The sequence below is a fragment of the Vicugna pacos genome, chromosome 22 (assembly GCF_048564905.1).
Source record: "Vicugna pacos chromosome 22, VicPac4, whole genome shotgun sequence".
Classification (NCBI taxonomy): Eukaryota; Metazoa; Chordata; class Mammalia; order Artiodactyla; family Camelidae; genus Vicugna; species Vicugna pacos.
In genome coordinates, this window is record NC_133008.1 from 29053036 (window position 1) to 29077343 (window position 24308).

Sequence of the window (24308 nt, forward strand, 5' to 3'; positions counted from 1 at the left end):
GTGGCATTTAAGTAATTTCCCCCCCATGATTCTTCCATGTGTTTCTACACATGAAACAGATCTTGTGATATTTGCCGCAGTTGTTTTGATTAATGCAGTTAAGGCAGGACAAAGCGGTGGTCAGGGCATTTGTAACCTGAGAAGTGACTGGATTCCAGAAGAGGAATCGGAGTTTCTTCGTGAAAATTTCCAACATGTTGTTTCCCTTCTGGACTGCGTTTATCTCCTGCTGGCGGAAGAGATTCTGGTTTTCATGTTGGACTGTTCTGTTAAAAGAAATTCAAAGAAATTTGGAAATTGAGCTGTTCAGTGAATGGTGATTGCGTTCGATTCAGCACCTTGGACATTGGGAAAATGAGTCGAAGACCCAGACTTGAACAAAAACATAAAGAAGACTGTCGAGAAGCAGCCACACGGTTGTAGGTGTTTGAATCTGTGGGGGCCTTTTCTCTTCCATGTAGCGTAGAGGCTTACTCTAGCAGTCGGTTGGAGAGCAGGTAGTGTAACCAGTGTAACTTTGTGTACCCGCGGGTTTTCCAATCTCTGTGTAGCTAGCAGTTCTCTTCGTGTTAGTGTGGCAGCCGTGCCAGTTCCGCATTTGTGATTGCTTTATTTCCCTGGTAATTAAACCTTGTGCCATTCTATTCCTGTTAAATCCGTAGAAAATGAGAAAATACTCGACATTTTGGGGGAAACTTGTAAATCTGAGCCAGTAAAAGAAGAAGGTTCCGAGCTGGAGCAGCCATTTGCACAGGATACAAGTAGCGTGGGGCCAGACAGAAAGCTTGCGGAGGAAGAGGACCTTTTTGGCAGCGCCCATCCGGAGGAGGGTGATTTAGATTTGGCCAGCGAGTCAACAGCACAAGCTCAGTCGAGCAAGGCAGACACCCTGTTAGCGGTAGTGAAAAGGGAGCCCGTGGAGCAGACAGGCGATGGCGCGAGGACGGACTGTGAGCCTGTAGGGCTAGAGAAGCCAGTTGAGCAGAGTAGTAAAGCCCCAGAGCGCACGGAAGCCTGTGGCGAGGAGGCCGCGGAAGCGCCCCCGGAAGCCTCAAGCCCAGAGCCCAGGGATAGCAAAGAAGACGTGAAGAAGTTTGCTTTTGAAGCTTGTAATGAAGTCCCTCCGGCTCCTAAAGAGTCCTCAGCCAGTGAGGGCGCTGATCAGAAAATGAGGTTTGTTTTTTCTCAGTTTTAGACCAGACGCTATCTCCTTTTCATTGGTCGTTTAATGACACACATAAGCTGTTTGTTCTGCAATTGGCCAGCCAGACTGATGCAATTGTAGTTTACTTCTAAAGAATGTTTTATTTTTCTTTGTGTATCTTTAATGGGTGATTTCAATTCCTTTTGTTTTTCTCAACCTACTATGGTTGTGCTTTTAAATTGTTAAGTGTTCCCTTCAGCTAAATCGAATTGACTTTTAAGAATCTGATGTTGTATTTGGGGGGTCAGATTTTCAGTATAAGTTTGCAAAGGTGCCTGTTAAAATTTTATTTCAGACTAATTTTCTGGTAGGTATTCAGTTTTAGCACATACCATACTTTTGATTTAGTTCTCTTTCGTTTTTTTCGTGTATGAGTAACATTAACTTTTGTCTCTAGCTCTTTTAAGGAAGAAAAAGATATAAAGCCAATCATTAAAGATGAAAAAGGTATGATTTAACTTAGGTGGCAGGAACCACCTAAGGATCCCTTGTTTTGGGAGGGAGGGGCCTGCGGGTGTCCACATTTTGGATCCAGTAGTTGGTTTTATTATGGATTACTGGAGTTAATTATCTATTGGTATCTCAGGAGACTAGTTTTAAATGTTAGTGAGCTTCTGTACTTTGTATCTTTATTGTGACTGTGTGATTGTCATTTATGGAGTAATGAAAGTCCTGTTACAGGACAGGAATATTTCTACTCATTGAAAAATACAGTTTTAGAAACTGCTATTTTGGTTGAAAACTGATCATTGAAAGACATTTCAGTTTCTGACTGACATGGATGTGATTATTCCTCAAGTGAGGAGACTCAGCTTCTGTGGTCCAGCTTTTTCGTCTTCTGTTCGTGTGTTGGCAGTAATTAAGTTCTTGAATCAAGAGTCAAGATTGGAATTAGTTAGGGTTTAAGAAAGAGCTGCAGTCTTGCTTGCTGTTATGCCCTGAGACAAAGCATAACCGTCTGCCTCCTGCCTCAGGTCGTGTCGGCAGCGGTTCCGGTAGGAATCTGTGGGTCAGTGGGCTGTCTTCCACAACTCGAGCAACAGACCTGAAGAACCTTTTCAGCAAATATGGAAAGGTATGCCCCCCCCTTACATCCTGCCACATCGCCTTGATTTGGCGTTAAAAAATAAGAGTTTAGAAACTTAATTCTTGCTTTGTTAGTTTTACTGGTTCTTGTTTCTGGTTGGGGGAAAACAAGCAGAACAACAGAAAGGTCCGAGGGTTGAGCCCACCCAGTTTGGGTGGTAAGCCTGGTTTCCGGCCAGGAGTGGATGACACGTGGAGCTCATCGAGCGCTAGACTGCTGCTCAGAAGAGGTGTAGGAAAGCTATGGTGTGGATGCCCCGCTGTTCTTTCTAGCTTCTCTTGAAGAAACTATCTTCAGGCAAATTCAAAACTTAAACCTGACAGTCTGTACTTTTTCCTTGATAGTAAGTGGAGAGTTGGCTCCTATATGTCTTCTAGCATCATAAGTATACAGTTTGAGAATTGGCACAGGACAGTGGCTTAAAAATAAATCAGCTAATATGCTGGTGGCAGAGGCAGGAGGAAAGTAATACAATTTGAAAGCCTTCCAAGGAATATTTAAGAATGATTCTTGTCTTTAAATTAGGTAGTGAAACAGTCTCACCATAAGTTATAGTGACCTGGTCTTCTGGGTGCCTGTGGGCTGGCCCTCCGGGAGAGAAGTAGGCGTGGAACCGCTCAGCATTAGGAAGTTCCAGGCGTCCCAGACAGAGGTTTGGCAGCTGTGTCATCCTGGCTACCCAGGCCATTCCTCTGCTCAGGTCTGTGTCACCTGATCAGGTGTTGGTGAACACATTAAGGACTTGGGCAGACAGGACCCCATAGAAGCGTTCCAAAGTGCTTAGAACACTACTAAGCCAAAACCTATTAGTTTGCTTATTTAGAATCAGGGACTGAGTCTCAAGCTGAAGCAAATGGATACAAGGGCACTGTCACCATAGACCTTAATCTGGGGGAAGGTTATTTAAGAAATAAATACATACCACGTGTTGCAATAAGTGTATTAAAGGAAATTACAGCGTGCCATCAGTGTATGGTTGGAAGACCTAATTTATAATTGGGAGGTGGGTTCAGCAGACATTGCTGAGGAAGTGACATTTAGGTCAAAGGCTGAATTATGAGAGTTTGCATCAGAGCTCAGATCTGGACCAAAACATCCAGACTTAGAAAGGCCCCGTGGTGGGACAAATGTCTGGAAGTAGGTGAACTGACAGGCTTCTGTGAGGAGCTGGAGGGCGGGGGTGGGATGAAGGGGCACGTAAGCTTTCTGTGGTAGCTGCTCTCACTTGGGTTTGTCTGTCATAGGAAGTGATGCATTTGCAAGGAGAATGAGTTTGATGGAAAGGTCAAATGGCCCCTTTTGGGCTTAGCCCCCTGGCCTTGAGAGGGAAGAATGTGAAGGTTCCTCTCTGATGTGAACTGACATCTGTGTCCCTGTCAGCAGAGGCTCTGTCACCCACCCTTGGCTCTGTATGGGGTGCTTTGGGCAGATCGGGGCTTTCCTCCGCAGGCAGAGCGGGGCTCCTCCATCCCTGCAGGCAGAAACACGTGCATCAGGCCCTGCTGGGACCTTGGAGAGCATGGATCCCACTCCGTATCTCACAGTTAGGGAACACTGAGGTCCAGAGAGAGAAGATGGTCTGTTCACATTGACCTACCAAGTCGGGGGGTCAGAGCCAGGGCTCCTGTGTGTCAGGCTCTTTGCCTGTCCTGCGGGAACATTGGCATGTAACACGCACTGGTATTGTGAGGTTTAAGTCTGGTCTTGCTCTGTGTTTTGTATCTGTCCTGTTTCTTCCTGGATTCCTTGTACCTGTTGATCTGCTTGATTTTGCATGGTGTGTTTCTTATGATTATCTGTAGTTTATTAGCTATATCTGATATATATAACTAGTTTATATTCTAGTTCTTTGAGGCGTACAGTTGGATTATTTATTGGAGATTTTTCTTGTTTCTTGACGTAGGCATTTATCGCTGTGAACTTCCCCCTTAGAACTGCTTTTGCTGCATCTCATAAGTTTTGGTATGTTGTATTTCCAGTTTTGTTTTGTTTCAAGGTATTCAGTATATTTAATGTCCACTTTTTTTTTAGTTTTTATTTTTCTAACCAATTTGGGGGGGATGGTAATTAGATTGGTTGATAGATAGATTGATTGATTGATTGGTGGAGGTGCTGGGGATTGAACCCAGGACCTCGTGCATGCTAAGCACAGGCTCTACCCCTGAGCTAGACCCTCCTCCCCGCTCCCTGTGACGTTACGCCAGTTCCCGGATGGTAAAGGAGCCCGACGGCAGCACCCTCCCGGCCTTTGTGATGTTACCATTCTACGTGTTACTTCTGTTTAACCAGGCACACAGTGTATTATTAGCTGTGTGTGTGTGTGTTTTGTTTCTTTAAAGAAAAAGAACATGGGTTTTTAATTACCCACGTGTGTTTACCATTTAGGGCTGTTCTTTTTTCCTTTTTGTATATCCAGGTTCCCCGTGGGTATCATTCTCCTCCCTCCTTAAACATACCTGGTGGTGCAGGGTTAGCGATGATGATTTCCTGCGGCTTTTGCTGTGTCTGAGAGAGTTGTTCCTTGCCTTTGTTCGGCTGCGTGTAGAAGTCAGGGCTGGCCAGTTTCCTCCTAGGTTGCACAGCCGCTCCGCTCCTCGTGGCTTGTGTCGTCTCCAGCGGGCTGGCCGTCCTCTCATCTTTGCTCCTTGGTGGACATGCGTCTTGTCTTTGGCTGCTGTCGGGATGTTCTCTTGACCGCTGGTTTGGAGCAGATGCTGCTGCTGTGCTTTGGTTTCATTTGCTTTTTCCTGTGCTCGTTGCCGGTGAGGACTCTGCAGGTTGTTGCACAGGTTGCTGTTGCTCTGGTTCGTTTGTTTTTTTCCATCTTTTTTTATCAGTTTCATTTTGAATGGTTCCTCTTACTATGTCTTCAAGTTCCCTCATTTTTTCTTCTGCCATGTCTGTGTGAGTCCCATCTAGTGTCTGTTTTAGAAGTTTGAAGTATCTTCCATGTGCTTACCTGATATGCTCACTTGCTGCTCTGCCTTCTTGAACATACAGGCTGTGGCTCTCCTTGCCCACTGATTCTGTCACTGTGTCCTTTCTAGTGACTGTTTTTCTTTGCTAAAGCCATACTTTCCTGGGAGGAGGGTATAGCTCAGTGGTAGAGCATGTGCCTAGCATCCTGGTTCAATCCTAGTACCTCCATTAAAAATAAAAGAGCCCTATTTTCCTGCTTCTTGGCTAGCCTAGTGGTTTTTGATGGGATGCCAGGTGATATGGCTTTTACCTTTTGGGGTGCCAGCCCTTCCTCTGTGCCTGTAAACGTCTTTGAGCTTCTGCTGGGGTGCAGTTCAGTCACTTGCTCCTTGTGAGGCTTACTGCTGGGCTTGGTCGGTTGGGCCAGGGCAGCCGTCAGCTCGGGGCCGGCTTTGTCCGCTCCCGAGACGGTGCCTTTCTGAGGACTGTGCTTGGTGCCCCCCGGCTGGTGGACCCCTCCCACAGTGAGCCCTTTGTGGCCCTGAGTGAGCCCTGGGAATTGACTTCCCTCTGCCCCTTCCCCGTGGGACTCCCTAGCCTGGGTGGTCGCCTCACACAAGTGGTCTGGTCGGGACCACCCCTGTTTGGATCGCCTTTGTGCAGCCCTCTCCTCTCTGGTGCTCTGATTGCTCGCTGCCTTCATCTCCCCAGACTCTGAGCTCAGTCTGCTCAGCTTAGGGGCGTTGCCCCTCACTTCTTCCTCCCTGCCCCTGGTTGGAGTTTCTAGGCAGTGCGCTGGAGCAGTCACAGGAGACAGGCCTTGTGTGTTCCCCCCTGGCAGGGCTCACCATCCTGTGCAGCCTCTTGCTCAGTGTCTGCAGACCCTTGTTGCCCACATTTCCTCTGGGTTTTTATTTGAGGTAGTAGGACAGTAAATTCTCGGTGCTCCTTTCTGGCTTGACGTGGAAGCCCTCTCTGCACCGGTGTCAGAGCTGTTCTCCACCTGGGCCTGCATGGATTGGCATGCATTTCTGAGTAGATACCCCCGAAGCTATCAGTGGGTGTGGTGGAATTGGAAAGATCCAAGTGGGAAGGACTTTTGGTTAATTAACAAGCTGTGTTAGTGAAGTTTAACTGTCTTTAGTTTTTCTTGTTTGTATTTTGTCACTGTGAGGGCTGATCTTGTATCAAAAGCAATTGTATTTTGATAGGCCAGGGTTAATTAGAACCACTTTAATAACTAATTATGAGCAACAATAATTTTCAGAGAAGTAAAAGCAAGTGAAAATGATTCCAATGATCAGTTAACCTCTAACAGTTTTTGACATGTAATGTGATTTGTATGAGAAAGTAAGAGTCTTCTTTCTCACGAAGGTTGTCGGGGCCAAAGTGGTGACTAACGCCCGCAGTCCCGGGGCTCGGTGCTATGGGTTTGTCACCATGTCCACCTCCGATGAGGCCACAAAGTGTATCAGCCACCTCCACAGAACTGAGCTTCACGGAAGAATGATCTCTGTAGAGAAGGTGAGGCCCTTCTTACCTGTGGTAACTCACGTTGCTCGCAAGCTGGAAGACCTGGTCCCTGAGCTGTATCTATCTGTGTTTTTTTTAGGCCAAAAATGAACCTGCTGGGAAAAAGCTGTCTGACAGAAAAGAGTGTGAAGTGAAGAAGGAAAAATTGTCGAATGTTGACAGACATCATTCTGTGGAAATCAAAGTTGAAAAGTAAAGTGATTTTTTAAAAAACTTTCTCTTGAGAAGATGGCTGGGAAGAGGGCAGGCGGCCCCCACAGGGTCACTCATGAAACGAGCATGTGTCCTTCCCATAGACAGCCTCACCAGCTCCTCATTTAAATCTCAGGTGGTTTTTGCATTTTGCTGCCACTTAATAATTATTTGTGTCTAAGCAAGTTAGTGGTCTGTTAAAAAAAAAATAACAGAATGAAAAACTAACACAGTTGACCCTTAAACAGCACTGGTTTGAACTATATAGATCCACTCACATGGGGGATGTTTAGTAGTAACTACAAAGTTCTATAGGGCCCGCAGTTGACTGGACCTGCGACTGTGGAACTGTGGGTGGGAAGGGCCAGTTGTAAAATTACATGTGCGTTTTCGACTGTGGAGGGTCAGTGCCCTAATCCCTACGTTGTTGGAGGGTCAGTTGTAGTTTTACTTGATTCTTAACGTCCTGAGTCCTTACATGGCTCTCAGACTTTGGAGTCATTTCCTCATCCAGATTGATTTCACGCAGTTCTTGGTTTTTATCACAGCAACTGTAAAAACTCAGCTTTGCAAAGATACAGTGGCGTCCAAAGGCATGTAGCCTGATCTGATATTGAAATGAGTGACGTCAAGCTAGTAGTTCATGCAGTGTCTGACAGGTGTCAAGTATTGCTGTGTTTCCCTCAGAAATTTAAAATATCCCAGGGCACTGTGAGTTTGCCCATCATGGTGTACCTTGGCACAGTGGTTTTGAAACCACAGGTCTGAGATGCTATTTTTATAAAGAAGGTGATTTATGTCTTTAATCGAGATGGAAATAGAGACAGATCATTCAAAGAGGGCATTCCCTACTTTACTTTTATGAAAATCGTAGGTTTATCTTTTTGAGAAGGTGGACTTTGGTGATGAGCCTGATAGGGTGCTGTTCTCAGAATGCTGAGTGTCTGCATTAAGTTTATATTGTCAACACAATTTATTTTCATTTCTAGGTCCACTTACATCTAAAAATTGAACCCTTTGCTGAGAATGTCAGTCTCACAGTAATTCCATTTTTGTTGTTGTTGTTGTTTTTAACATAAAAATTTATAGTAAACATGCCTGTAGGCATCATAATACTCATACACTGAACTTGGTTTTTAAAGATGTGATTGTCCATCTTCACTGTGGCCAAACTGGAATGTATAAACCCGTGAGAAGTGGGTGTTGGATTAGTCTTCGCGTATTAAGGAGAGAGACTAATTTTACCAACAACTTCTCCAAAGAGACACGTCCTGTCAGTCGTGCTAAACCCTTGTATTGGTCGAACGAGGGGAACTTGGGAGTTCTTGGTGTTCTGTCTCAAGATGCACTTTGTTCATTGATTCTCTATCACAAAAGTGCGATGTTTGCAGAAAGAGGAAGGGGGGTATAGTGGCTAGCTGGCGTGTGTCAGACGGCTTCTGCAGCCTCTGCAACAGTCCTGTGCAGGCCGTGCTCTGCGGAAGGAGAGATGGCTCAGAAGGTCGGGCAGGCGCCAGCCTGAGGCCGGCTGGGGGGTGGCTGCCCTGGTGCAGGGGCGCTTCACTGGGGGTGAGCTTAGGATGTTTGAAGCCAAACTGCCTTCGAGTGATTTGCCTAGGAGGCTGAGCATTTTAAGACTTGTTTTTAATCTTATTATTTTTTTCATTAGATGTTTATTTTAAGAATTTCTAGGTTTAGTGGTCGGCCTGAGTGAAACAGAGCTTTTCCAAAGAGGTGGCTTGTCTTGGCTGCCCGGATGAGTAGTGGTTTTTATGGTGTTGCCACTGGGAAAGCGCACGCACATCGGGCACAACCCCACTACCCAGGGGTGATGCTTCTTGGTATATATCCCTCTAGTCTGTTTTCTTACATATGTATTTTTTAGAAATTGCTTTTTAACTTAGTGTTATCAAGAAGTTCTTCTGTGAGGTGCCGTGTGGGTGCAGAACAAGTAGGAGGGGTGAGGGGTCCTTTCAAGACATTTTTCAGGTCTGCAGGGAGGGAGAAGGCAACGCCCTGGAATTGTGGAGGAGGCATGTCAGAGACGATCCCTGGTGACTTTATTTGCAGTCACGGAGGGGCCAGAAACAGGCTCTAGTCTGTCAAAAGGGAGCTGGGTGAATCACCGTGGGCTGTCGGGCAGCGGTGGGGCTGACCCAGGTCTGTGCCTGTGCCCGCGCGGCCTAACGGGTGGAGCAGGAGGTGAAGGCGTGGTAGGGCAGCACCCCAGTCCCGTCCAGCTGTGTCAGTCTGAAGAGGTGTAGAGCGTCACATGGGGCATCATGGTCATGTGAAGGGGCACGCAAAGCCAGGAGAGGCGGAGCCAAATGAGCGACAGTGAAGGCACTGTGGTGTTGTCATGGGGATGAGTGTATCTGACATCTGCTGTGTGTACAGTGTTTTGTTTTTTAAAGGGAAACCAGTATGTTAAAGACATTTACAATGATCAGTTCTGGTAAACACTGTCAATTTTTTTTTTTACTTTAAAATAAAATATTACTGAAAATAAATACAACTTTAAAGATGACAGCTTTGTGCTGTGGAAGTTGAGGAGTGAGGAAGAGTGAGCTGAGTGGCATCTGGGAGAGGTTTACTTGGGCCTCCAGAGCTCTGCCCGGGTGGTGGGAAGAGAGGGCAGGAAGTGCTGGTTAGTGGACCTGGAGAGGCCTGGCTTCTCTGTCCTGGACCCTGGCACACAGTGGGCATTTAATAAGTGTGGAGTTTAATTGCCTGAGACAAACAGCAATAGGGAATACGGGAGACACCTTTGAATGGCAGCAATGATTTATTTCACTGCTTAGAATAAAACTGCCTTCAGTTGAAATGTACTAACAGTCTCCACATTTCTAGCACGTCACATGCCATTTTACCTCCCCCAGAGTGTGCAGAAGTTACCGGGTGCGGTGTGTGGGTGGGGAGGGGAGGGGCCCCTGCGTCATACAGCAGGCACCGCCCATCCTCATACTATGTCTCCATTCTGTTTTATACTGTACTGACTTGGAAAAAACGTTTTTCCCTACAAAACTTAAAAATAATAGTCCACACAAACAAAATGAAACATTTAAAGTTAGCTTTTAGCAGGCTTTCCTGTGTAGTGGAGTGTTTCTCATGAATGTTTGCGGTGCATCTAGCATTTTGGAAAAAGACCCCATGAGCCGGCATGTTCCTGGGCGTAGCAAGTAACTTAAGTGGGAATAGGGACTGTATCTAAAGAGGGTATTTTGAGTACTGCGGTTTTCAAATGATTTTCCCCTCCCGCTGCCGTCGCACAGGTCTGTTGCGTGTGGGAATCTGAGTAAGTGCAGACTGCTTGGGTTAGAATCTTGGGGACTCATGTCTGATAACTGTGTTTTTAAATAGAACTGTAATTAAGAAGGAAGAGAAGATCGAGAAAAAGGAAGAAAAAAAACCTGAAGACATTAAAAAGGAAGAAAAGGACGAAGATGAACTGAAAGCAGGACCTACAAATCGGTCCAGAGTTACCAAATCAGGTGATGAGAGTCCTTCAAGTTCGCAAGAAGGGGAGCGCCGGGCCGGGGTGGCGGCGGCGGGGCTCGGGTTGGAGCGTGTGAGCACAGCACCGTGGTGACTTGGCTGAGCCGTGCTGTTCACAGGAAGCTGTAAAGCGACAGAGCCTCAGGTGATGAAATGACTTAGAGGAGTTTCTCTGTGACAACAGAAATCTGGAGTTTTCCTGGTCAGGTTCTGTGTTTATTGGTGGCTCAGGGACCTGGGTTCTTGCTTTTCCTGAGTCTGACAGACCAGAGTGTGGGACTCGCGAGGAGGTGTCCTGATTCTTGTGACTAATTCCATGCAGTTCTGCACGCGTGTGATCCAGTTTTTCATGTGTTTATATTAAAGCCAGATGTAGCAAAAAATGTGGAGAAAACTAAAACCTGAGAACTTCTGTACCCATTGAAGTAGTTGCATTGGAGCACGTCACCTCTATTGTTATTTTACAGAAGTTTATTGCTTTGTTCCTGGGTTTTGGCACCAAAAAAAACCCCACTTTATTGTGCTCTGCACCCTCAGATTTGCATGAGATTCCACAGAATGTTTTGTGGAAAAAAATAAAACCAGTCCGCGTTCCCCCATAACCCCCGCCCCGTGAAACAGAAACAAAACCCAGCCATCTGGAGCTTTGGAATTGGGTACGGCGCATTGTAAGCTACATCTTAAGTGTTTGGGGTAATCTACCAGCAGTCTCAAGAGGAACGTGTGTTCAAAACGTTCCTCAAGTATTGTAAATCTCCCTAAGTCAGTCATTGTTCTGGCGGTTAGAGCCTGGTTATCGTGTCATTGAGGGGAATGTCGGTTTGGAAGCCTTTATTGCAGTAGATGAATGAGGGGAGCCCACCCGTTTTGTGGGGGCCTCAGAGCTGCAGTGTCTGACTCAGAGCACAAGCGCTCCAGGATGTGTGGGAGGAATACAAATTGAAGTTGGTTCTCCTTGGAGGCGCTGGGATTTAGCATGGGGGTGAAGGAAGCCTGCAGGTTGGGCCTGTCTGTGCCCGTGTTGCAGAATGCACTTTGGTTCACATTTATGCTGTAAGATACAAACAGATCACAGCGCTTCAATCTAGATGAGCAGAGGCCTGTCAGGGAGTGCCAGCCGCTCCAACCCCATGTGGCCCTATCGGCCGTGCTGACTTCGTATCCCAGTGAAGAGAGAGATGAGGTGTGAGGCCCCAGAGCTGAGCATCAGTCACTTGGTGGAGCAAGCATTGGGAGCCCCTGTCAGCCCGAGTGCTGCCCGCGGTCGGGAAGCGAGGCGTCAGCATGTTTTCATAGTTGCTGTGTTTTTCCCTGAAGGAAGCAGAGGAATGGAACGAACGGTTGTAATGGATAAATCGAAAGGGGAGCCTGTCATTAGTGTGAAAACCACAAGCAGATCAAAAGAGAGAGTAAGTATTGCTTCTGCCAGCTCAAGTCAGGCCTTTTTTTTTTTTTTTTTTTTAAGATTTTAACAGGGTTTGAACCCAGGACCTCAGGACCTCGTGCATGCTAAAGCATGCACTCTACCACTGAGCTGTCTCCCTCCCCGACAAGTCCAGCCATTTTTGATGATGGCTTAACAACCACTTTGATTGGCGTTATGAAAACAATGTTGTTTCACCTTTAAAATCTTAAGGGTTCTGTGAAGTGCTCAAGAGGCATGTTGTTAACTATGTAGATTATACATATAGACACGAATTAGGTTCTAAAACTTGTTTCAAAACAGTATTTAATCATGTTTGTTTCCCATAAACATGTTGACCCTTTGCCCATTTTGTCCCGTGATTCCCTTTCTCCGATTCACAAGTTGGACAGAGTGAGCAAGACCCAGGGCTTTTCAAGTTGGAAGGCAGGTCCTGCTCTTTGATTAATCTAATAGCACTTTATTCATTTTCCTTAGTAGTTTTTCTTGTTTTCTATTAAATTAACCAAAAAGCAAAGTAGAGTCCATCCTAAAACTGACTGTCTCGTGTAATCAGAGGAGCTCCATTGCTTACGTGGTACACACCACTGGACAAGCTAGTTGCTTCTCATTTTACTTTTTCTACCCAGGGAAACAAAACCCTGTGCATCCCAGCTGAAGGTTCCAACTAAAATGTTAAGGAAAGCAGTGCCCTTCAGTGAGTGCAGAGCTAACAGTATTCATCCAAGAACACTTTGTGGTGTTAAGACTTAATTCTGAAATGGACATTTGAGTTCTATAAAGCAGCAGATCTAATGCTGTTTTTCCTGTGGGCTGTAGGACAATCATGAAATACAGAGAAATGTAGAAAAGAACACCCAAAAAGGCCTAAAATCTTAACACCCAAGTAACTCTGATGTTAAAAAAAAAATAGCAGTGCAGACGTGATTAGAACATACAGATAGTACAGGAGGACGCAGCGTGAAGCAGCAGCCTGCCTGGCGGGGCTCCTCGCGGCCCCTCTCGGAGGACGGCCCGTCCCCGGCGCACACACCTGCGCCTCAGACGCCGCGGCTGAAGCACCGCCCTGCCGTGCACCTCTCTGTACGTGGTACGTCTCAGGGAGCTTTATGTATTGGGGCATACAGCCCTGCTTTTTTACTTTTTTTAAAAAGAAGTTTAAATTCTGAAATAATTACAGATTCACGGGAAGTTGTGAGAGAGAGTACTGAGGTCCCAGGAACCCATCACCTGGTTTCACCCGATGGTTCCTCTCTTGTAACTGTGCAGCGCCGTCTCAAAGCTGGGGTGGGGGTATGGTGCCAGGACGTTCTGTCACCAGTGTAGATTCGTGTGACCACCACCATGGCCCAGGCACAGAGCTAGTCCATCAGCACAAAGTTGGCCTCTTCAGTACTGCTTTATTGTCATGCCCACCCCACCAGCCCTGTTTTCCGTTGCCACAGGTTGTCATGGCGTATAAATGGAATCATCAACTGTGACCCCTTGAGATTGGCCTTTTCCCTCAGCATGATGTCCCTGAAATCCATCCAGGTGGTAGCATGTGTCCTTCTCCTCGTAAAGCTCGTGTTAGTCAGTTTATGGAAACACTGCGATCATTGTAACCAGTCCCCTGGTGACAGACACTTGGTTATTCCCGCATCTACTGCAAACTGCTGCAACATTGGTGTACATGCCTCTTGGCAGGCTTTATAACAGGGAAATGCCCATTGGTGGGGTTGCTTGTCCAAAGCCGCCAGCACGTTATTCGTTGTGATGGATGCTATCAGAATGCCTTTCAGAAAGTTTTTGGAAGATACTTACATTCATTGCGTAGCAGGTACCAGGCCACTAGTAAGTGGCAAGGCCAGGTTATAGATCCAGGAATCCGATTTGGGGACTCCACTACCTCCCCCACTAGGTCACATGCTTACCTTGGAACGTAGGGTGTCTGTCCTTCCTTGCTCCAGCCTGCAGTGTGTGTGATCAGACTCTAAACTCTGCCTCTCCTGTGATGTTTTGGGTTGTGGATCTTTCCTTGTAATGAGGCTGTCCTGTGTGTCCCCTTCCCTTTTTTTTTTTTTTTTTTTTTTTTTTAGTATTTGGTTATGACCTTTGCCCATCTTTATTTGGGGTTTCTTGTCTTTTGTTGATGTTCTCTCCCCTTTATGAGCTAATGAAGAAAAGAAGCTGAGGAGCTTTTAGGAAATGTTCCCCGGCTCCTCCCTTGGAGCCTCTGGGGCAGTGTCTGCAGGAGGCCCTGGGCTCTGAGCTGTGTAAAAACTTCCTAGGAGAGTCTAGTTTGTGGCCAGTTGGGGAGTCCCAGCCTTTGAGAACCTCTGAAGTGGGAGTCAGCCGTTAGCATTTCCTGGCTTATCCCAGAAATTAGTATGTTGTACCGCATTGGGAGTGCCATTTCACAAAAGTGTTCTGTTATGAGACCACCTGCCTGAGGCCTGAGCCAACAGCTGAGAAGTGAGAAATGCAGCCCATCATCCAGCTGTCCACACAGCTGGTTTGACAGCTTCCCCGCTGAACAGGCGGGCCGCCGTGCATCGTGCACGCCAGCCCTGTGCCTCTGAGAAGCCGGGTTTGCTGTAGGTAGTGCAGAGTGCTGGGCTGTGCTGTTCCAGAACGCCTGTGCTGAGGGTTTCATCCCGCCTTCTCCCACCCACGCCCTGTTTGCCACATTTGAAACCAAGACTGGCAGTGAAACTCGGGTGTGGAGTGAAGCAGCCTGCACTGGGGTCTCTGAACCGTGTGGGGTGGAAGACTCTTCGTCTGATCCAGATAGATCCACACACTTAACTTTCATCTTGCGTTTGTTGTAATCATTTTTCTAACATTAATACATCAATTTTGGTAAACAGAGCTCTAAGAGTCAGGATCGCAAGTCAGAAAGCAAAGAGAAGAGAGACATCTTGTCGTTTGATAAAATCAAAGAGCAAAGGGAACGAGAGCGCCAGAGGCAGCGGGAACGGGAAATCCGCGAGACAGAGAGGCGGCGGTGAGTGGGGCCGAGTTGGGCTGGCAGGTTGGTGGTCTCCTGTTGGGATGGTTGTCCTTCTTCCTGAGCAAGTCGCCTGTGTAGCCTGGGCTCGCTGGCCGCCTAGTCTGTTTCCCCTGCGACCGAAGGTGGGGGTTCACCCTGGTCCTTGGTCATCACCTCTGGCTGAAGTTGCACCCTGGCCTGTGCGGCAAGTGCACCCACGTGTGGGTTTGATAGAAGGGTCCCCAGGGTCGAGGCCTCAGTCTTGCCAAATTACTAACACAGCGACCCAGGAGTGTGCTGGTCTGTGTATTGTGGTGTCTGCAGGCCGAAGCGGCCCCACAGCGACCTCCTGGGCCGCTCTCATCTTTGCTCAGGAGATGGTTTATTGAAGCAGTTTGTCATTTCCACTTTCACATTCTGCCATGTCACATGGGGACATCCATTGTGCCCTGGTCATTTTCCCTCAACTACTGCTCAGCGAAAGTGTCATGTCATAGTGTTTTGGAAACGTTTTTGAGCAAAAGTCGATCATATAGAAACTGCTCCAGTTTGCTTTGCTAAAATAATGTGATTTCAGCTTCTGCACTTGTAGCTGTAGAGAGAAAAGCCTGTCGGGAAGCGTCTTGATATCCATTTGGACAGTTTTTGCTCCTGACTGGTTTGCCCTTGGTGTGGAGCCTTTCTAGGCACTAAGGGAGGGAGGGGAGGGGTGAGGAGAGGCAGTGGCTCTTCTGCTCAGATGCAGAGAGGGGCGTCCCCAGTCCTGCTCGGCTCCTTGTGTGCAGTGGCTGATGACGCAAGACCTCTGGCCCTTTGCTCATGCCTGGCCTTCTCCTGTCCCAACACTTTATTAGGTCCCTTCAAAATGACATACTTGTTAAAGATACAGCCTTTTCAGAGGGAAGGTGTGAAAAAGATGGCTCATTGTACAGTGTTAGCCATCCTTTCTCAGAGAAGGCTCCTGCCATCTGTTTCTCCAGGGTTTTCTCTATGCCCAGCAGCCTTTAGAGTAGCCATCATCCTTTGAGTTTCTTACTTTTCTGCCCCCTTCGTAACCTGTGGCTTCGTTTTGGTGCCTTGGAGCCAAGTCCTCCTAGTGTGGACCTGAGGCTCTGTGTGCTCTGGCCATCACCCGCCTCCTTCCCAGCTCACTCCTGGCTTTGCTTTTTTGAGAAAGGGAAGGTGTGGAGACTGGGGTTTCTGGCGGATCCCAGCAGCTTGGTGGGAGTAGGTTCATGCCTGCTGCCTAGTAGCCAGTAGGTGACAGCCAGGCCCAGCCAAGCCAGTTACCATCTGACACCTGGAAGTTTACAGGCTCCTTCGGAGGGTGATGCCTTGATCTTGATTGCCGGGCGCCACCACATTGGGAAGTCAGGGTGGCCTTCCTGTGTTCCCCCAGAGAGCGCGAGCAGCGCGAGCGCGAGCAGCGCTTGGAGGCCTTCCACGAGCGGAAGGAGAAGGCGCGGCTGCAGCGGGAGCGCCTGCAGCTCGAGTGCCAGCGGCAGCGCCTGGAGCGGGAGCGCATGGAGCGCGAGCGGCTGGAGCGCGAGCGCATGCGCGTGGAGCGGGAGCGCCGGAAGGAGCAGGAGCGCATCCACCGCGAGCGCGAGGAGCTGCGGCGCCAGCAGGAGCAGCTGCGCTACGAGCAGGAGCGGAGGCCGGTGCTCAGGCGGCCCTACGACGACGGGCGGTAAGGCCCCCGGCCGCCCGGCCCGGCCCGCTGTTACAAGCTGTTAGGCCTGGAGCAGGGGGAGGTGGTGCTTCCGCTTCCCTGGGTAACAGCCTCTGCTCCTGCCCCGCGCAGCGTGAGGGAATCGGAGACGCTTAAGACGGAATCTGGCGCCTCTGGGGGCCTTTGCAGAACAAGTTGCTCCCACCTCCCTCGCTGTGCAGATGCTTCCCTAGCTGAATTATTCTCCAGAGAATCTTGAGAGCTGCCCCTTGCTGAAGGATTTGCGGTGCTTTCACTTAGGCTGTCCCATTATTTGCACTGTGGTTCCTGGTGGAGTGTGACCACTCTGTCTCTTAAGTGTGTAGGAGACAACCAAGTGTGCGTTGGACCGAGTTCACCACCGCCCCTGTCGGTCTTGTGTGTCCTGCTAGAGGGAGAGGCACAGAGTTGGCACTGTGGAAAAGGAAATTGCCTTCCCATTCAAAAAGTGGGTTTATTGGTCTTCAGCTTCTCTGAGCTGCTTAATTGACGGTCACCCGTTACCCCACCACCTGTGAGCCTAATTTTCTGGTAAAAATCACGAAGAAGATAATTGGATACCATCCTGAGTTGTATGTCGTCCGCTGTCACCCGATCTAATTCCCTTTGCTTCTGCAAAAACTCAGAGGGAGGTTCAGGTTAGCATAGAAGACAAGAAGGTGAAAATGTGGCAACATGCAATGCCATTCCAGCAGAATCAAATATTTCATTTCACTTGCATTTGAGCTCATGCGGGGATCAAGGTATTAACAGGCTTGTGATACAATTAGCTCACAGCAGTTCTTTTTTCAGGATTGTCAGATGAGAATGCCAGTATGCCTTTTGGCAGTTTGGGGGATTTTAATTTATCAAATCAAAGCGATAATGATTGAATGTTTAGAGATTAGCCCTGTAGGACATTTTAAATGATACTGGGTCTGGAGAGAGAGCTCCCCTCCCCACCTCCGACCTTTCTTTTTCGCCTCATTCTCTTTCATAAATGAAATTTGCATCCTTTTAAAAATAAAACATAGGCGAGATGACACTTACTGGCCAGAAGGAAAGCGCATGGCCATGGAGGACAGATACCGGCCAGACTTCCCTCGGCCTGATCACCGCTTCCACGACTTTGACCATCGTGACCGCGGCCAGTACCAGGACCATGTGGCCGACAGGTCAGTGCACCACCCCTCTCCTGCGGCAGGGATCAGTCTCCGTCGGTTCTTGTAATGTCTGGGGCTCTCACGAGGTACCTAGTCAGTGCCTCTGGCCGCCACATGTGAGGTTTAGTAACAGACTGTAGTCAGGACATTGGACTCGGTGGTCACTTGTGGCGTCTTCGCCTTGTCTAGCAGGCAGGCATCACAGAGGTCGTTTCACGTGCTGCCCTCTTCACAGCGAGGGTAGGCGGGCCCTGGGCAGGACCTGAGCCTCGGCACCCGCCGCGCCCCGGTCGGTTTCACAGCCACTGCTCCCTCTCCCTCCCAGCGGCCTGGGCCCCAATGGAGCACGCGCTCTGAGGAAGGCCTGGCCCGGTCTCCTTATTAGTACAGATGAGGAGGCAGTTTAGGGAAAGGGCGCGACTTGCTTGGGCCATCCGCAAGGGCCCCTGACCTGCACAGGTTCCGAGCCAGCACGCTGTGGAGAGGGCTGACTGCGGAATGTGGAGAAGGTGCTGTTAGGTCTGCTTCGTGTTTCGAGGGTCTGGGTGGGTGTTTTGCCAGTGCTTTTTTAAATGAGGACTTTATCATTTATTAAAAAGGCCACTCTCAATTTACCAGTTTAAGAATTCTCTCTTTAGGTTTCTCGTGCTCCCCTGGGCTGCATATCCATGAGCCGTTTCACTGCTCATTAGCTCTTTCAGAGTGGAAGGGAGAACGGGGAAAGACGGGCTGAGAAGCCACTCATTTAATTAATTATGGCTGGAATTGGTTTGAGATGTGGTGTGAGTCACGTGTGTTGGGTCAGACTTGAGGTTAGGGACCCTCTGAGGCTTTCTTATTACCAGGTTTGTCACCAGGCCACAGATAAATTAGGCATTGGTTTCATGGTATGTCTCTCTACTTCTGAGACCCCTCTGAAGGATCATAGTTCAGTAAAACCATTACCACCTTCTTAGGATCCGACTTCTCTCCCACCCCCAGGGAAAAGCGTTTAGATGCGAACCAGCTTTTTTTTTTTAGGTCAGTAAATTACAGTTCTTACGTGGTAAAAGAGGATAAGTACCCCAATTGTGGAACTCTTTCGTGTGGCCTGCAGAAATGTTGTATAGAACCATCAGCTGCCATTGGAATGAGATATTTCCCTTTTGCAGGAGGGAAGGTTCAAGGTCGGTGATGGGAGAGCGAGATGGGCAGGTGAGTAAAACCCAGACACCAGGCCCGGGTTGGCGCTGCTGCTGCGTGTGGCGGGGGGCGGGGGGAAGACGTCAGGTCTGGCCAGTGAGTAGGCTGGCACATGATCGGTAGCTTTCTGGGTAGTGAGTTTGTGTGGTTTTTAAATACGTAGGGCTAATCCTTGCTTCATTTTATTAAGTGTAGTAGAACCGGGGCTTAGCAGCCTGTTGGGGTCGTTCAGTTCGTGTTTTGGGGCATCTCTCTGTGTCAGGTACTGGGGTGGATCCCTGTGTGTCTGGTGCCCTGTGAGGAGTGAATAGTGTGTTGGCTCATGGACACAGGGGGAGGCTTCCATGAGAAAGATGGGAGACAGCATCAGAATCGTGGCTTTTTGAAATGGGATGTGGTTTTTGAGAGAATACTATGTGGTCTTTTTCACCACCTAGATGTGCTGGCTCTCTCAGAATAAAATTGGTTGGCCAGGAGTCCTGAACCATTCCCACCTGTGGTCCTTGCCTCTGGGTGTCAGTGCGAGAGGCCTGTACTGCCTCTGAGGAACGACGTGCAGAGGGGTCGGAGGGCACTGGATGCCCTGGGTGTGTGGGAAGGGCCCCCCCATCACCAGCAAGGAGCAGGTGTTCTGACTCTTCAGGGAAGATGGGTCTCAGTGACTCTTCGTGGACCATAAAGTGTGGGGTTCCCCATGCCCACAGAGCAGGAGGGTCCTTTGCTGGCCCTTTGTGTGGCACCAGAAATGGAGCTTTAGAGGCACTTGGGGTTCTCAAGTGAGGAGGGGATCAGAAAACATCAGAAGGGGCATGGGCAGGCCCTCTGGGGTGGCTGAGGGTGCTGAGCCACACTTCAGCCCACCGAGGCAGGGTCTGCAGTTTGGCAAAACCCAGAAAGTGGGCCTGCTGCAGGCCTGTCCAGGAGTGATGTGGCTAGAGTCGCCCTGTTCCTTTTGTGCCTTCCAGCACTACTCAGATGACCGCCATGGCCACGGAGGACCACCAGAGCGCCACGGCCGGGACTCCCGAGACGGCTGGGGGTGCTATGGCTCCGACAAGAGGATGAGTGAGAGCCGGGGGCCACCGCCTCCACCCAGGTTAGCGGGCAGGCCTCAGTGGGGCCAGGTGTCTGTCCTCAGCTGGTCAGAGATTGGCGCCTCCAAAAGTGAACCTGGACTGTGCATCTGCCAAGTCGCCTAGAATGGCCCCTCCCAGCTCAGTGTGGCCAGGGTCACCCCTAGGTGTGAATGTCGCCATCATGGGCCCTGCCTACTGAAGGAGACAGCCTATCCTGCTCCCTTCTTACACTTGTCCTCGCCGGTTGTAGAGAAGCTTTACCCCCACCCCTTGAAGTGGTCTGTAGGTATTTTTAAGGCTGGAGTCACGGATACCAGAAGTTTCTACCACACCTCTTAAGTGGGTTTTCAGATATTGAGTGAAGACTGGGGTGCAGTCTGATAGATTAGTATGGAGTGTTCTCTCCCCATCGACCTACTTGGCACTCGGTCCTTTAATGTCGTTTAGTCCGCTTTGCCTTAAACGGGAGAGCTCCTGCTTGGATAGAAGACTGTGCTGAGCAGTGTCACCAGTGTGGCTGGGTGGCTGTCACCTGATGGCAGACATTGCATGCACAGGGGTGCACTCACACTTGCAGACAGGTGTTGGAGGTTGTCTGCTGGGTTCCTGGTCCCAGGCGTCGATGAGTGCTGATCAGCTGGCAGCCAGTGCACTTGTCCTTCCACGTGCAGCCTGGGGCCAGGAAGCTCTTCTGGATGGCCTCTGGGGACTGCTGGCACCCACACTTTGGAACTGTGTTTGAATTTTAATCTCTCAGGGTTTCTGTCAGAAACTTTTTGTAAATAGCTTTTTTGAGATAAAATTCACATGTGTACAGTTCACTCTTTTAAAGTGTACATTTCACTTGGGATATCCACAGAGTTGTGCCTGCATCCCACGGCCAGCTTCATCACTCAGAAAAGTCCCTCCCCCTTCTCTGGCTCCTGGCAACCGCTAACCTGCTTTCCCTTTCTCTGGATGTGCCTTCTCTGGGCGTTTCATGTAAATGGAATCACACACTCTGTGGCCTTGTGTGTCTGGCCTCTGTCATTGAGCATCTGTTTTCAAGGTTCATCCATGTAGTAGCGAGTGTCAGTGCTTTGGTCCTCTTCGAGGCTGATGAATATTCCAGTGTGTGGCTGGAGCACATTTTGTTTCTCTGTTTACTAGTTGACGGACACTTCAGTGGTTTCTACTTTGGGGCTATTACAGAATCATGCTAAGAGCAATGGGTACAAGGTTTTGAATAAATTCATGTTTACCCTGGTCTTGGTTAGACACGTAAGAGTGGGCTTGCAGGGTCATGTAGTCACTCTGTTTAGCCTTTTAAGGAATCACTGCACTGTTCTCCAGCCACGCTGCGCCATTTTACATTCCCACCAGCTGTTTCTCCGCGTCTCCATCAACGCTTGTCGTTGACTGTCTGATAGTGACTGTCCTAGTGGGAGTGAGGTGGCATCTCACATCTCATGCATGTGCTTGTGCCGTTAGCTGTGCTGAACACCTTCTCATGTGCTGGCTGGCTGCATGTGACCTCTGGGGGGTGTCTGTTCCCGTTCCTTGCCCACTTCTCTCAGAAACACTTGACCGTGGGACTCAGTCAGCCCACACCACAGGCTCGCCTTAGAGGCACACTAGGACAGTCGTGTGTCTGTCTTTTGTTTTGACAAAGGGGTGGACGTGACTGGGCGGAGCACAGTCAGAGGCTGGAAGAGCACCAGGAGCGCCCCTGGCCGGGCACGGTGGACGTGGGCACGGTGGGCCGGGAGCACTTGCGGTGGCAAGGTACGGGCCGACTCCGTGGGAGGTGCGGCCAGAGGGCCGGCGTGCCCCCAGCATTTCCAGGCACTTCCAAGAAGGGAGTGTTGGCAGACTCTTCCTTCTCTTCCAGGTGGTGAGAGGGGCCTGTCTGGGCCCTCGGGCCCAGGACACATGGCAAATCGGGGCGGAATGTCGGGGTAAGAAGTTTTTGCCTGCGGATAAAACTGGTTTGTTCCTGCTCCTCACTTCTCTCCCTTGTTGCATGCTTGATCAACTTGCTGGGTCGGATGTTTTGAAAACAAACCCCCAAAGCAGTTCTTGGCAACTTACGCAGATAACAGTCTTCGCCTCCCCGGGATGCAATCTATGGTTATGGTTTTTCTCACCTGGAAAAAGCCAAGGGGCTCCAAAGGCTGCAGAGCCGCGTGCTGCGCCATGACGAGAGCGCAGGGCGCTGCGGGGCCAAACGCGTGCCTTTGTTCCTAGGCGAGGCGGCTTTGCACATGGCGGGCATTCCCAGGGGCACGTGGTGCCCGCCGGAGGCCTGGACGGCGGAGGACTGGCCGGCCAGGACCGGGGCAGCAGAGTCCCGCACCCCCACCCCCACCCGTACCCTCACTTCACCCGCCGCTACTAGGCCCCACCCGCTCCGTGTGTCCTGGTAGGCGGACAGACGTTCTGTTGAATCTCTTAGCCAGAGTTACCTTGAACTTGTGGAATCTTTTAAAAAAAACAAAGCAAAGCAAATCCTGCCACCATGTTGTAGTTCAATACAATGTGAATTCACTTTTTTTGTTGTTGTTTTTAAATAAATGTGTTCTTGTTCTGCCATTTTTAAGACAAGGTTTCTGTTAACGAGGCATTCCATTTTCCATTAATAAAAGTTTATGGTTCGCACCCGTGTGTGTCTCAGTGATTACAGAGCACGGTGTCAGCCCCTGGCGGCACCACTGTGTGTTTGGGTAGTGGAGGCCTGCCTCTGTTACGAATTCTCACAGCCGCCCTGCGAAGTGGGGCGTCCATCTCCGCATCTTACAGGTGAGGAAACAGGTGCTGGGGTCAGATATTTGCCCGAGGTCGTAGAGCTTGGCGGTAGCAGAGCTGGGATAGGAATCAGGAGTTCTTGGTTGCGGGGAGAGGTGTGTGTATTGTGGGCCCTTGGACCAGTCACTTCATTTCTTGTGCTGGAGTGCCTAGGGGGGGTGTCCAGCGGTGGTGGTGGCTTTGCGGTCTGGCTGAGGGGCAAGGATGGGGCAGTCCCTGCTTGGCGTGGGCTTGCTGATGCCCGATCTCATTAAAGATGGCTGGACGAGGCCTCTGGCTGGCCAGAGGTGCTGGCCCAAGCCCTCCATCCAGGCCCTTCGGGTGAGGCATCTCCCTTCGGGAGGATCGTCGCTGCGCAAGCAGGGCTGATGTCAACGGGGACTGGGCGGCTACAGGCATGTTGGGGCAGAAAGGGCCCAGCCCGTCTCGTGAAGGGGTTGCATGGTGGCTGCAAGACTGAACCAGAGGCCTGCACGGGGCCTGGGGACAAGTGGGAGGGCTTGCTTCCCGTGAGTCTTGAGTTCCAGCCCTGTACCGACCGGCATGATGAGAGTTAACCCGAGTGCCGCCTGCTGGGAACCTCGATTCCCTCCCTCTGTAACTAGGACAGCCACCCCACAGGCCCTGGAACAATTGCCAATTCTCCCGGAGTCCCCTGTGTTCCCGCTGGGGTGTTTAGCTTTAAAAGAGCAATCTGAAAATCCGACCCAGCTTGCTGCAGAAGCCGGAGCATGAAAGGCAGGCCGGCACCGGCCCTCCGTGTCCTGTCTTTGAATTGCCTGAATAAACACCTTGTGTGCTTCCCTCACCGCAGGGGCTTTTAGAGTCATTTTCCAATGACAAGCTGATGGGACACCGTCTCCATGGTGCACTCGGGGCCAGTGTGGCCTCTTTTCTCCTGCATGGAGAGCCTTATCTCCACTCTGCAAGCTGCTCTAGAAATTGGGGTCTGGGCGTTCGCAGTTGGGCAAGAGAGGCCAGACTTGGCCCACCCTGCGGGCCAGGGGTGAGACGTGTCCTCAGATCTCTCATCACGGAGCAGCTGCTCTCGAGGCAGTCATGTCCTGATGTGCAGACTGGGATGCCGCTGCCAGGCTGGCCGGAGGGGCCTCCGGGAGCATTGGGAGTGCAAGCTGGCCCCACTGGACAGCCCGTGGGGAGAGACGAGCCCGTTCCTAACTAGCTGGGCCTGGCGCTGGGCTCCGGGGCACATGGACGTACAGAGCACATTGGTTTGCCAGGCCTGTCGTAACACAGGACTAGAGACTGGGTGGCGAGAAACGATGGAAGTACATCCTCTCCCGGTTCTGAGGCCAGGAGGCTGCTCACGGTGCTGGCTGGACGGCTGCTTCTGAGGCAGCAAGGAGGGCTCTGTTCCAGGTCCTCCTCCAGCTCCTGGCGGTCGCTGGCACTCTGGCATCCCTTGACTTGTCAAAGCATCACCGCATCGCTGCCTCGTCCAGTGTGTGTGCCTGCATCTGAACTTCATGGTGGATTAGGGCCCACCCTGATGACCTCATTTTAACTTGATTACCTCTGTACAGGCCTTGTTTTCAAACACAGTCACATCCCGAGGCCCCGGAGGCCAG

The 24308-nt window shown here is 49.9% G+C and overlaps 1 protein-coding gene across 1 annotated transcript in view; it reads left to right on the forward strand.

Annotated features, from left to right (window-relative positions):
* The window catches only part of SAFB2 (scaffold attachment factor B2), a 31235-nt gene extending 8663 nt beyond the window's left edge, over window positions 1–22572 (forward strand). The window contains exons 7-21 of the mRNA XM_072947882.1: window positions 663–1173; window positions 1602–1651; window positions 2179–2279; window positions 6585–6734; window positions 6823–6935; window positions 10296–10426; window positions 11748–11839; window positions 14703–14839; window positions 16224–16514; window positions 17549–17689; window positions 18829–18871; window positions 19825–19955; window positions 21587–21699; window positions 21806–21872; window positions 22162–22572. Coding sequence (XP_072803983.1) covers window positions 663–1173; window positions 1602–1651; window positions 2179–2279; window positions 6585–6734; window positions 6823–6935; window positions 10296–10426; window positions 11748–11839; window positions 14703–14839; window positions 16224–16514; window positions 17549–17689; window positions 18829–18871; window positions 19825–19955; window positions 21587–21699; window positions 21806–21872; window positions 22162–22312 — 2222 coding nt within the window. The 3' untranslated portion in view covers window positions 22313–22572. The remainder of the gene's footprint in view (window positions 1–662; window positions 1174–1601; window positions 1652–2178; window positions 2280–6584; window positions 6735–6822; window positions 6936–10295; window positions 10427–11747; window positions 11840–14702; window positions 14840–16223; window positions 16515–17548; window positions 17690–18828; window positions 18872–19824; window positions 19956–21586; window positions 21700–21805; window positions 21873–22161) is intronic.
* The last annotated feature ends 1736 nt before the right edge of the window (window positions 22573–24308 follow it).